Source organism: Lingula anatina, chromosome 7 (assembly GCF_051362555.1).
Source record: "Lingula anatina isolate TDL-2025a chromosome 7, LinAna3.0, whole genome shotgun sequence".
Taxonomy (NCBI): Eukaryota; Metazoa; Brachiopoda; class Lingulata; order Lingulida; family Lingulidae; genus Lingula; species Lingula anatina.
The window spans coordinates 16,706,468-16,719,882 of NC_141773.1; the positions used below are offsets into that span (position 1 = coordinate 16,706,468).

Sequence of the window (13,415 nt, forward strand, 5' to 3'; positions counted from 1 at the left end):
CAAAGCGGAAGTCAACTGCGGGACAGATTTTTAATGGCGGCTTCCTTCAAAATGAAAAAGCCAACAAATCCCTAACTAAAGTTCGTAATTTTTGGACGGTTTCTGAAGTTCAAAATACGTCACAATTTCCGGAAAGGTTGAATATCACTTGAAGTTCATTGCAGCTAATGATTTATGAAACAGATGTGTTGTTTTTCATGCATATTTATTTAAATCGTAGCAGACGAACTTTACTACGAGTTTTTCGCATTTGTGTCTGACGTGGTTTAGCAACCGACTAAAAGCTTTCATGTTTTTTTTAATCAAGTTGCCTCATCACAATGGCTGTAATACCCCCAGACATATGTTTCAACCTTGTGTTGAATGGACTGACCAAACCAGCTGTGTTTAGAGGCATGACCAGGTCGTGGTCAGCTAGTGGTTGGGACTTGAAGTCACTGTCCAGTCTTCTGGGGGACAAAGTGGTACAGTTTAGAATTGGCCCAAATTCTTGGGATTCCAAAGGTAACAAGTTGTAAATGCCTTTTAAAGGTAATCGAATTAATGTAGCGCTTATGCATTAATTAAAAATTGACTAAATTTACAGTGAATGTAGGTTAAATTTTTTTATTGTGATAATTTCAGCATTTCTCCTTCCCTTTAAAAGGGAAAATACAATATCTCAACTTCAGCAGCTATTTAGAGAATGAACTATTCATTGGCTAAAATTGCTCACTGATGACTTTTGTGATTTTAATGGTGTACATTGTCATTTTATCAGTGCTATGGGAATCAGACTGCTGTTATGAGGAAGCCACGGTGCAAGATTTCCAAGAATGGTTAAACCAGGGAAAAGAAGGCCATGCCAACAATCCTTTGCTGAAGTATTCTTCCAAGAACACTTGGGCCTATGCTGACTATAAATATATGGCTGAAATGTTTGCAGACCAACCTGAAGTGCTGAAGGTATGAGAAGACCTAAATTATTTCAAGAAGTGGTATGGAGGAGAAAAATAGTGTTGAATAGCCCAGAAGAGTTGATGAAAAAAAATCAAGAATAAAGTTTCTTAAATTTATTTAATTTATTTCTTTAATTTATTTAAAGTATGTTTTAGAATCTAATTAGGCAATAAAGTTAAACAATGCATGTAGAGACTACCTTCTTCCAGAAAGTAGTTCCAGTTTGGGTTACTCTCCTTACATGAATTATGTAAAAATGAAATGTGTTGCAATATGAACTGTTCTATAACTGAGATTTATGTTTCAATTTTCCAGGCAGTGAGCTGGGAAGTGTTTGGGTTTCCTGACAGAGATGGCACTCAGAGTACACTGTGGATGGGCAGCTGTGGGGCGCACACACCTTGCCACTATGACACATATGGCTGTAATCTTGTGGCACAGATCAAGGGAAGGTAGCTAACATTTTTTTTTAACTTCATGTACAGAGAACAATGTTTTGTAGAAGTTTAAAGTTGTCCCTAAAATTGATATTAGCACACTAGGTATTAGCTTGCAAGTTTCATTATACAGTTTTAAAATTTGATATTTTTGATATTTCATGCACAGCACTGTAACATACTACAGTAACTGTGCAGGCTACTTGTGTTGGACATACAATCATGTCAGTTTACAAACAACTGCTCAGATCTGTTGAACACAGTCTCTTCCAAGATCTGCCTTTGCATTCTATATGAATATATGTACATTCCAGGAAAAGGTGGTTCCTGTTCCCCCCTCACAGTGCCCTCTATCCTACCAGGGTGCCATACGAGGAGTCCAGTGTGTTCAGCCTGGTCAATATAAAATGCCCAGATCTCAAGAAATTCCGAGATTTCAAGGTGAGATGTGAAATATAAGAGAGCATCAATAATTATTGGCTATGAAGGATGATTGTAGTATTAGCATTGGAACTATTACGAAGGAAAAATCTTAAAGCACTAGTAAAATTTCAAATAATAAATATTTCATGCCAGTGGGATTACAATGAACTCATAATGCTACTTGACCAAAACAATGAAAACACTGTGGTATGGATATCAAATTATTATAGCTATTCAATTAGTATCTACTATGTTACAACAGTAGCACTGAATCCAGGGGAATTGTTGCTTGTGCCCAAGCAGTGGTGGCACTAACTAAGAAATATCCAATTCAGTTTTAATATAGCTATATTTTTATTTCAGAACTGCCAGCCCTACATAGTAACACTAAATCCCGGGGAAGTGCTGTATGTCCCCAAGAAGTGGTGGCACTTTGTAGAATCTTTGGACACCAGTCTCAGTGTCAACACCTGGATTGAACTGGTCAGTATACAGTCAATGTGAGGTCAGTGTAGCATTGGTCAGTTATTTGCCAGACAATCAGAATAAATTCCTGGTACAAATAAACCTTCTCATTAAGTGTTTGTTTGGTTATAGTGACCTGAAGACTGTATTTCACTGGTATACCAGTGGTGGTACAAATTCAGTATAACCGTATCTTATTTTATTATCATTCTTTGTTTATATAATTATTTCTATTTCAGCCCAGTGACACAGAAGTCAGAATGGAAGAAGCGGTGGTAAAAATTCTGGTTTCTTCTGTAATGCTGCAAACAGAGGAGGATTCCACATCCTGGTTAAATCCCACTGAGGTATTGCATTTATTTCAAGTCTTGGTTATTTAATAAGTAATTTGAACAGAATTATAAGGAAATAAATTATTTAAAGTGAAATGAACCAAATGTGTTTAGATATCCATATATCTGTGCCATGTCAATTTTTCAAATTAAAAAAAATAATGCTGTCGTATGAAAAAAAAAACTGATTTTTACCTACACAGGAACTGTCAGGCCATTCCGTGAACATGCAATACCTAAACCACGTGTTAGTTGAAGTCACTAAATCTAGATCAGCTGCAGCAAGGGTCCCGGGGCTCAAGAGAAAGTTTACAAAGTCTTCAGAGCTAGATAGAAGAAAACAAAATGTCAACCAAGCACTGGAAGGTAAGAAATTCAAAAGAGGGTGTGATGCAGATGAGACCCCTCCAGTTTGTGTATCCTGTGGTCTGGGGTTACCTTGGACAGAGGCAGGGGATGGTCAGTTGTGTCAGTGTGAAAATGAGCTTCCTCTGACTGGACCTGGTGACACAGATAAAACAAGTGCAGAAAGAGAGACCTTGCCTTCTCGAAATATTAAAGAAATAAAGGAATCTGCAACTATTTTGGGCAGTTCTTGTACTTGTACTCACCCAGGAATGGGTATTGACTGTGGAACTCATTTTCAAGAACGTATAAATGGAAGCATCATGGAAATACTGGAAAAATACAAAGATCATGTACATTTAGTGCAACCAACAACATTTGAAGAGTATTTGGAAATTATCAAGCATGGAGTGTTTGAGAGTTCGAGTGAAAATGAGAGTGTTTTAAGTGAAAGTGAGACTGAGGCTAAAAAGGAAAGTGAAACAAAAGATGAAAGTATTACTGACAAGGCATGTTTTACCATGACAAGTGAAGTACAGTGTGACAAGAAAATGTCAGTGAGGACTGGGATGGACATTGCTGATAGAGAAATAAGAGGACAAATTGCCAGCAGGGTAACCACTGAAGATTTTGTCAATGCCATAACACATCCAGATGCAATAGCTTTAATCTGTAAGCATCTCATAAAAAGTAAAAGTACTTAATGATTTTGAAAAGAATCAAGATAAAGAAAGGGATTGAAAGTTTAATGATTCAGAAATAGAAATTCAAGGATAAAGAGGGGTTAGTTGGTTCAGTTTTGAAAAATACTTTTCAGTCTGTCATTCAATATGGATCTTTATCAAGGCTTGGTGTGAATAATGTTGGTGATATATAGGCCTAGCATGACAAAAAATATAATTGCAATAATGATAATAAAACCCTAAAATATTTGCTCTGCATTATTATTTCTGATACTGATTCTAGCAAATTTGATAAGACAAGTTACACATTGAATCTGTGACGCATGGCTACAGGGAGTACTGTGAAGTGTAATGTAACTTATGGTTTGATCAACTGTTGTCAAAACTTTTGTCTAACGTTTTTCATAAATAGGAGAAAAAGTGGCCTGCTAGATATTCATTAAGTTATGCACATGGTAAGACTTAATAGCCTTAAAGGTTGTAGTTGTCTCACAGTGCATGCTGTTGAGATATTAATTGTTACATTGAAGGCACACCTAACACAGTCATGTTCTGATGAAGACCATGAATGGTATCATTTCCATGGGGAATGTATATCCTTGTCCTTCTGAAATGAAGACAAGTATTTCTATAACCTCCTCCTTTGTGGGATGTGTGCACCCCCCCCCCCCCCCCCCCCACCTCCCCAAGTGTGTTGAAAACACCTAGCTCATGTCTCTATTGGCACAACTACTGTAACATTGGTATCTCACCTTTCAGTCTCTCCCCTACAGTAAAAGAAAAGTTTTAAAAAATTACATGTCTGTATAAGACCAAGATTCAACATTTTAGCCTCAAAACAACATATGATAAAGCTACCAGCATTTACCACTTTGGCCATGGGTGTGCACTGTATAATGAACCTATCACTTGCCATGTGTCATTATAATTGATGTTTGTCATTCCCTAAGCAGAACATGTCATGTGTAATTGAAATCATGTACCATGGTGCTCGTTGTCACCAAGTTTCATTGTGATAATATACAGAGAAGTGTCATGTTAGCACCTGGGGCTGGGTCTATTAAAGAACTAGAAGACTGAAGGTTTGTCTTTACTTTTTGGAACAAATTGTTAGGCACTGAGGACAGCTGAGAGAGCTGAATTCTGTAGCTGACTCCAGCTATATGAGGATCTGCTTCACAAAAAAAGTTAAAAGTGAATGTGGGTTTGATCATGAAGATCACATTTTCGGTCAGCTGTGACACAAGATAAATTTGTAGTAACTAATAGCTGAGTCCAATTCAAATGAAATATTGCACCTGTTTTATAAAAATGAAGAAATATATCCCTGGTTTAGACCATTTCTTACTTCTTATCTATTTAAAAGGACATTGACAGATTTATCAGTCTAAAATCAAGTATAGACAATTAGGTCTTCAAGTGATGACCAACTCTCAGGCTAAAGAATTTATTTATTTATTTATTTATTTATTTATTTATTTATTAGTTCATACTTTTTAAGAATACCTTTGCAAGTTCTGTTCCAATACTTCAAAAAAAAAAATTACACTCAGATGTCACCTGAAGGTGGAGGAGTTGTTTTAAACCTACACGTCATTGCACGCTACATGTACTCATGTACTACCTGAGTTAAGACCAATATCACGGCATTTGAAATAAATGAAGATGTATGTTATTGCTTTTACATTGCATATGATACCATCTTGATTTTATTCTGATGATATCTTGAATCTGGAATTCAGACTGACTTGAAGGAATGATAAGTATATATTATCAAATATTTTAGTGTCATTGGGCAGACGTAAATACTGGGATTAATGATAGTTTTGGCAAGTCTAATGTTATATCCACTGAACTGAAAACGATACACTTTTCGTCCTTGTAGAAAAGATGGTTTAGACATTTGAATTTTGGGCAAAATGTTCAAAACAAGAGGTGGGAGTTAAAATTGGTTCAGGAAGGTTGAGAATTTAGCTATTTGTGAATAGCACAGCTACTGTTGAAGAGGTATCAGTAATGGAACTTTATTGGTATGGTGGTTATTTATTATTATTTAAAAGATTATTTATTTTTATTTCCTTATAATTTTGTGAACATATCTGGTACATTTTTTTTTTTTTTTTTTTGCTCAAAAGTCAGACTTAAATCAAATTATTTCATTCTGAAGTTATACCTGAGGTAACCCAAGCATCACATTGAAAAACAAACAAAAAAAGAAAAAAAAAGGACTGACATTTTTGTGGGTTTTACCAATGCCACATACTCATTGAATGCTAATGCCCATTTTGCCCTCTAGTACAGACATGGAAGTATAAGTGATGAGCCAGACATTAGTATAATATGACTGAGCACTGGCCCACTTTGTATTCAGGTGTAGTAACTACAGCATAATGACTCTGGTGATGGTCCTGTGGCACACCATAGTTTACAAGGTGGTGACCATCTCCTGTCTTATTATACAGCATATGGAAGTGACCGTGACTTGACCATTCAAATAACATTACCCGGCTTCTTCTTGTGTTTTATGGTATACTGACTGTGTAACTCATGTAGGGGAGTCAGACAGTCTCATATATTTGATTGGTATCATGGATATGGCACACAGGTGTGCTGTAGTCGTAGTATCACGTATGCTTGCCTGTGGTTATGGTGCACCGTGCATAAAAAGCAAATAGGAAATGATCGCTGAGGATACTTTCTCTCATTTTCCATTATACAAATACAAGAAGATTACTTTATACTGCCTCTATTTTCCATATCTGAAAAGCTTTAATTTAAAAAATTTGATTTGTAATATTTCTTTTTTCTACTTCTTTTTTTAAAGAAATTGTGAAATAATTTTATTTTGTACGTTTCAACACATTTTGTATGTTTTAACACGGATTTGTCCCTACTAGTGCTCTTTGTGCCACCGGAGAGTGTGCATTCTTATAGATTATTATTATTCACACTTGACCTTTACTACCAGTACAGTGTAAAAATGTACATGTATTTGACAACAAAGTTTTTACAGTTATGTCATTGTCTCCAGAGATTCGCCAATATTGATGTCATGAAGGTCCTTTTAAATAACATTTCTCAACAATTGTCACATACCAAATATATTGATTTTATAAATAGAGAAAGTATATTTAATCATAGATTATATGCCTATTGTCTTTTTTTCTTTTCATTTCACAGATTAAAGTATTATTATGCAGAAAAATGCCTTCTGTTTATTTGTTTTGTTATTTATAAATGTCAGATGGCATTGTTCCTTTGCATATAGTAGCTTAATCATTCAGGCCTTTAAGTTATGATAAATAAAGTGGTGTATGTTTCTTTTGATCTTTGGATTTTCTTGTACCTGTACATTGATGACTTGGGGAGAGGCAGTGGGAAGTCATTTACAACTGTTAACTTAGCCTAAAGGAGATAAATTTCAGACACCATAAAAAAAGAATGATATAGAAGCTGGTAACCTATTTTCTAGCTGTATTGAATTGGGTCTACACAGCTTTGTTAACATTAGAGTTTTTTTATTTATTCATTTACTTTTTGTTAAGCAGGTTTGGAGGAAAAATGTTGCTATTCAATAAGCACAAATTGTGCAAACATAAATATTGATTAAGTTTTCTCATCATCTGGAAATTTCCTGTCAATTTCTTTTTGATCCCATAAAAAATAGTAATGATAAAAGGATTCTTGCTCTGGATCTAAATTTAGTGGGCATGTAGAGTTGCTCTGTTCACTGTGGGTAGAACTGAAGACAAGAGTATAAAGCAATAACTCTCTTCACTGCTGCTTAAAAGAGTGAACTAATCCATGGTAACACGATCCTAGCGTTTAACCCTCACACAATGCCCCAATGTTGGCATGAATGAGGTGGGGGATAAAAGGTGTGCTTAGGAGGCTAATTTGGATTTGGTTGCTCAGATAACAAGCTTTCTGGGCCCTTGTGTACCCTCTTTTCACAAGGGTCAGGAAGGCAATGGTATGCACCCATTGGGGGTGTAATGGGGTGTAATGACTTAAAGAGTTATAAGGTTTCAACCATGTAATGAAATAACCACTGGATGCAAAAGTTTTTTTAGTGCTATGCTGTCTAAGTTAAAGTTAATTCTATCAAAAGGGAAAATTTTAAAGCTTAAACTGATGGTCTTGTATAAATTATTTTAAAATGCTTAGAAACATATGCTTGTAAGTTATACTGTATGCGCAGCTGTTAACACTCATAAAATTTGAAATAAGTTATTTATTTAATTGTGGACACTTGTAGAGGTAAAGGAAACATAAGAGACAAACACTGATTAACAGTTGCTCCGGACAGTCAGGTAATGATTGCCCATCACTGAAATAAACAAGACAATAGATATCACATGGGGAGCAATTCATCAGAGGTGATTCAAATAATCCAAGCTTACAACCACTGATACCACCCTCTCCTCTCTAAACTTTATCAATATTTTTCAGTTGGCTCATTTTTTTTTTTCAACAGAGAAAAACAAAATTTCATCTTCACAAATTAAAACAGTTTTTTTTTTCAGGTAAAGTATTCATACTGCAATAAATCAATTTGTTTTAATCTTGTCTAGCACTTTCACCTTTTTACACAGTAGTTTACATAGACATTTACAACAAATGATACCAAGAATCAATACAGTAATAACAATGCACAGAAGAAAGATAAAAACATCCACAAGATAGTACTGATACCATGGCATGCCTGCTCCAGGAGAACGCAGGTACGAGCCGCCATGTTTCAGGACATGCTCAATCCATGAGACAGCGAGTTGTTGTGAAGTCACCGGCTGATCACGATAAATGGCAGATAACTTTTTCGCTGCTGTCATATAGGTTGGGTTCTCAATCATGTCTTTGATATTGTTCAGAAGTTCTTCAGAAGTGAAATCTGCAATGTTCATGATTTTTGCCATTCCCTTGTTACGAGCTCTGTTGCCATTGTATACTTGGTCATAGAAAAAAGGGAACCCAAGTATTGGAATGCCATGATAAAGAGCATCATATGATCCTCCATTGCCACAGTGGCTTATAAACAGCTTTGTATTGGGATGAGCCAAGAGATCATTCTGTGGAAGCCATTTTAAAAGTTTTACATTTGAAGGAACCTGGTCTGGTTTGGTGCCAGTAAATCTCCAGATGACTCCATACATGACTTTAGAAAAAGCTTCCAGCATCTTGTTAGTGACATGGGTAGGAAGGTAGGTTGTCCATGATCCAAAGGAGACAACAATCACACCTTCTTCATGACTATCCATGAAAGACTGCAGTTCTCTGGTCAGAGGTTTTCCAGGTCTGGTGTTAATTCCCCCAGCAAGAATGACATTAGGCAAAGTCAACTGAGGGTAGTCCAAGACAGCGCTCTTTTCTGTTACTACAAATAATTCAGACAGCAAAATCAAGTCACCTGGACTTTTTCTTGCTTTACCTGGTAAATATTCAGTAAAGTATCTGTCAGGAATTCTTGGTGTACTCCATATCCAGTCAACCAGCTCACATATTAAAAGATTTAATGTTCGCTGTAAGAATGACATGTCATCTGAAAATGGGCTAAGTGGATGTGGAATAACTGAAGGTAGACGTGGCACCCCAGATATTGGTAAAGGAGCAAAGGATAAAGTGATATGGCGAAGGTTATGTTTGTAAGGAAGCAGGTATGCCGTTGGGAATAATGATAAGCAGTTGGACAGAATTACCATGTCAATTCCCAGATCTTCTATTCTTTGGTTGAATTTTCTGTCCTTCAACATATCTTCAGTATACTCAGTAAATATCATTTTTCTTAACATGAATTCAGATGCTAATCGTTTGTGCGGGATAATTTTTTCAATTGGATCCTCAAAAAAGGCCATAAATGCAGTTTTCTGTATGTCTGGGTTTTCAAATGCCAAGACACCTTCAGACCTAGTTTTGAAAGTCAAAAGCTGTACCTTGCTGTCCACCATGTCCTCTGGAAGTTCTGCAGCAACATGCTCTCCAATAACAAGGTAAACATCATGTCCCCTGTCAGCTAGACCCAAGAGAAGGTTTTGAGTTTCTATCACCTGTCCCTTTAGTGGAAAAATTATTCCCAAAAATTTTGCACTTTCAGCATATTGGTAGTAGTAAAAAAAGCACAGCAATGGTATGATATGTTTGGTCCACTTCATGTCTTCCCTCTCAATGAAGAGCAGATCTAGTTGCTCCAGTATGACAGTCACTGTGATATCAAACCGAAGCTGTAGAAGTTTAAAAAGCTATTCACTGACCAGCATTTCAACCTGCCAGAGATACTGGTACATGTACTGGTACATGTACTTGTGTAAACAACACAGTCTGTAACTCATAGTAATGTCTTTTACTGATGTTAACTACTGTAGGTCACCGTCACACAAATTTGTGACTTGCTTACATCCTTTGTGTTGATGCATTGGCATTTTTATGGCAAATGAGTAACCACACAATTTTTGTGCTACGTGTGTTGAATAAATACACTGTATATGTCTTTTAATGTTAGAACTATTGGGTATACATGCCCCCCCCCCACCCCCTCTCACATGAGATTGCCAGTACTTTCCATTACTCAGGCCTACCCAACTACCAGACTTGGCTCGGCACCGAATGATCCTGAATTCACTGGTATATTGGACCACACTACCTGTTTTCAAGGTGTGCGTCAGTACGCGCTTCGAAGTATCAGTCACAACACCACTCTTGCCTTATATACGTGATAGCGATGATTCTCAGCTGGGTTGGAAAGTTATGCATCTCATCTCAAAATTTGTTCTTAGGTATGATACTGTGAAATGCATACTGACACACACCTTTCTTTTAATGCAGTGCAGTCTAACTAAAGAAGTTAATTCTATCAATTTTTTACGATTAAACTGTTGGTCTTGTGTATTTTAAATTGCTTACCAATGTATACTTGTAAGTTATACTGCCCAACTATTAATGCTCATTGATTTAAAACAAGTTATCTCCCCCCCCCCCACCCCCCCGGTATTTTATTTAATTGTCCAGACTTGTAGAGGTAAAGGAAACGTAAGAGACAAACACTGATTACCAGTTTACTATCGATGATCAGGTAATGATTGTCCATCAGTGAAACAATCAAGACAATAGATATCACACGGTGAGAAATTCATCAGAAGTTATGATTTGAATAATCTAAGCTTACAACCGATGATACCAATCTCTTCTCTCTAGACTTTATGAATGTTTTTCAACTACCTCTTTTTTTAAAAAAAGAAATTTCCTAGAGAAAAACATAATTTCATTTTCATCACTAGTTAGCATTTATTTGTACAAATTAAAGCAGTTTTTTTTTTCAGGTAAAGTATTCATACTACAATGAATCAATTTGTTTTAATCTTGTCTGGCACCTTCACCTTTTTACACAGTAGTTTACATAGACATTTACAACAAATGATACCAAGAATCAATAAAGTAATTACAATGCACAGAAGAAAGATAACAACATCCACAAGGTAGTACTGATACCACGGCATGCCTGCTCCAGGAGAACGCAGGTAAGAGCCGCCATGTTTCAGGACATGCTCAATCCATGAGGCGGCCAGTTGTTGTGAAGTCACCGGCTGATCACGATAGATGGCAGATAACTTTTTCGCTGCAGTCATATATGTCGGGTTCTCAATCATGTCCTTGATATTGTTCAGAAGTTCTTCAGAAGTGAAATCTGCAATGTTCATGATTTTTGCCATTCCCTTGATATGAGCTCTGTTGCCATTGTAAACCTGGTCAAAGAAATGAGGGAACCCAAGTATTGGAATGCCATGATAAAGAGCTTCATATGACCCTCCATTGCCACAGTGGCTTATAAACAGCTTTGTACTGGGATGGGCCAAGAGATCATTCTGTGGAAGCCATTTTAAAAGTTTTACATTTGAAGGAACCTGCTTTAGTTTGGAACCAGTAAATCTCCAAATTACCCCATGTGTGACTTTTGAAAAAGCTTCCAGCATCTTGTTAGTGACATGGGTAGGAAGGTAGGTTGTCAGTGATCCAAAGGAGACAACAATCAAGCCTTCCTTGTACTTATCCATGAAAGACTGCAGTTCTCTGGTCAGAGGTTTTCCAGGTCTGGTGTTAAGTCCCCCAGCAAGAATGACATTAGGCAAAGTCAACTGAGGATAGTCCAAGACCGCGCTCTTTCCTGTTACTACAAATAATTCAGACAGCAACATCAAGTCATCTGGAGTTTTTTTTGCTTTACCTGGTAAATATTCCATAAAGTATCTGTCAGGAATTCTTGGAGGGCTCCATATCCAGTCATCCAGCTTATATATTAAAAGATTTACTGTTCGTTGTAAGAATGACATGTCATCTGAAAATGGGCTGAGTGGATGTGGCATCACTGAAGGTAGAAGTGGCATCCCAGATATTGATAAAGGAGTAAAAGATAAAGTGATATGGCGAAGGTTATGTTTGTAGGGAAGCAGGTATGCCGTGGGGAATAATGCAAAGCAGTTGGACAGAATTACCATGTCAATTCCCAGATCTTCTATTCTTTGGTTGAATTTTCTGTCCTTCAACATATCTTCAGTATACTCAGTAATTAACATTTTCCTTAACATGAATTCATATGCTAATCGTTTGCGCGGGATAATTTTTTCAATTGGATCCTCAAAAAAGGCCATGAATCCAGTTTTCTGTATGTCTGGGTTTTCAAATGCCATGACATCTGCAGACCTAGTTTTGAAAGTCAAAAGCTGTACCTTGCTGTCCACCATGTCCTCTGGAAGTTCTGCAGCAGCATGCTCTCCAAGAACAAGGTAAACATCATGTCCCTTGTTAGCTAGACCCAAGAGAAGTGTTTGAGTCTCTATCACCTGTCCCTTTAGTGGAAAAATTATTCCCAAAAATTTTGCACTTTCGGTATATTGGTAGTAGTAAAGAAAGCACAGCAATGGTATGATATGTTTGGTCCACATCATCTCTTCCCTCTCAATGAAGAACAGATCTAGTTGCTCAAGTATGACTGTGATATCAAACTGGAGGTGTAGGAGTTAAAAATGCTATTCACTGACTAGAGATACTGGTACATGTGCAGCTGGTGTAAACAACTCAGTCTGTAACCCATAGTAATGTCCCTTATTGATGTTAACCTCTGTAGATCACACAAATTTGTGACTTGTTCACATCCTTTGTGTTGATGCGTTGGCATTTTAATGGCAAATGAGTGACCACACAATTTTTGTGCTACATGTGTTGAATAAATACACTGTATATGTTTTTCTGTTACAACTATTGGGTATATGTTCTACTGCACCCCCCCTCCCATGAGATTGCCAGTGCTTTTCCATTACTCCAGAAACAAAACAACTTCTTTCTTCATACCCTATTTTATGGGAAGGAGAGATCATCATATCATGCTTGAAGCAAAACAACAACATTATACATATTCAAGTGCCAAAAAAGGTGACCAGCACTACTGTGTCTTTGTTGAGAAAGTTTTAAATATTAGCATTTAAAGGGTGAGGCACCTTTAAACAATACTTATCGACTCAAAACTCAAGCACTACAACAGGTATCACATGTGCAAATATTCGTCATAATGTAAAATTAATGCAGATTTCCATGAATTTCGGGAAACATGACTGAAAAACTTTTTTTGCCTGAAATTTAGAAAAAATCCTCCATTATTGAAATTAAAAAATAATAATAATGATGGGGTCATGCCCATTTTTAAACTTGATTAGCATTTTAGGACATTGAATAATACCTGTGAGTTTGAAGCAAATTGTTTACATGTTGCTTCAATCTGAGTTATTGTGTTAACAAGATTTGTG

General features: G+C 36.6%; 4 protein-coding genes across 4 annotated transcripts in view; 2 read left to right on the forward strand and 2 right to left on the reverse strand.

Moving 5' to 3' along the window:
* The first annotated feature begins 20 nt into the window (after nt 1-20).
* On the forward strand, nt 21-6,951 carry LOC106176173 (HSPB1-associated protein 1 homolog). The gene is made up of 7 exons (XM_013558430.2): nt 21-504; nt 761-945; nt 1,255-1,391; nt 1,691-1,817; nt 2,163-2,282; nt 2,504-2,611; nt 2,800-6,951. Exons 1-7 carry the CDS (start codon nt 321-323, stop codon nt 3,643-3,645), a joined length of 1,707 nt encoding a protein of 568 aa, XP_013413884.2. The 5' UTR covers nt 21-320; the 3' UTR covers nt 3,646-6,951.
* LOC106179716 (phospholipase D1) overlaps nt 2,803-13,415 on the forward strand; it is a 26,968-nt gene continuing 16,355 nt past the window's right edge. Inside the window, exon 1 of the mRNA XM_087017018.1 lies at nt 2,803-2,962. The gene's annotated coding sequence lies outside the window, so the exon portion shown is untranslated. The remainder of the gene's footprint in view (nt 2,963-13,415) is intronic.
* On the reverse strand, nt 8,166-10,569 carry LOC106176169 (UDP-glucuronosyltransferase 2C1). The gene has a single exon (XM_024074294.2). It carries the CDS (start codon nt 9,771-9,773, stop codon nt 8,175-8,177), a length of 1,599 nt encoding a protein of 532 aa, XP_023930062.2. The 5' UTR covers nt 9,774-10,569; the 3' UTR covers nt 8,166-8,174.
* On the reverse strand, nt 10,639-13,089 carry LOC106176168 (UDP-glucuronosyltransferase 2C1-like). Its single transcript, XM_013558424.2, has one exon. It carries the CDS (start codon nt 12,558-12,560, stop codon nt 10,962-10,964), a length of 1,599 nt encoding a protein of 532 aa, XP_013413878.2. The 5' UTR covers nt 12,561-13,089; the 3' UTR covers nt 10,639-10,961.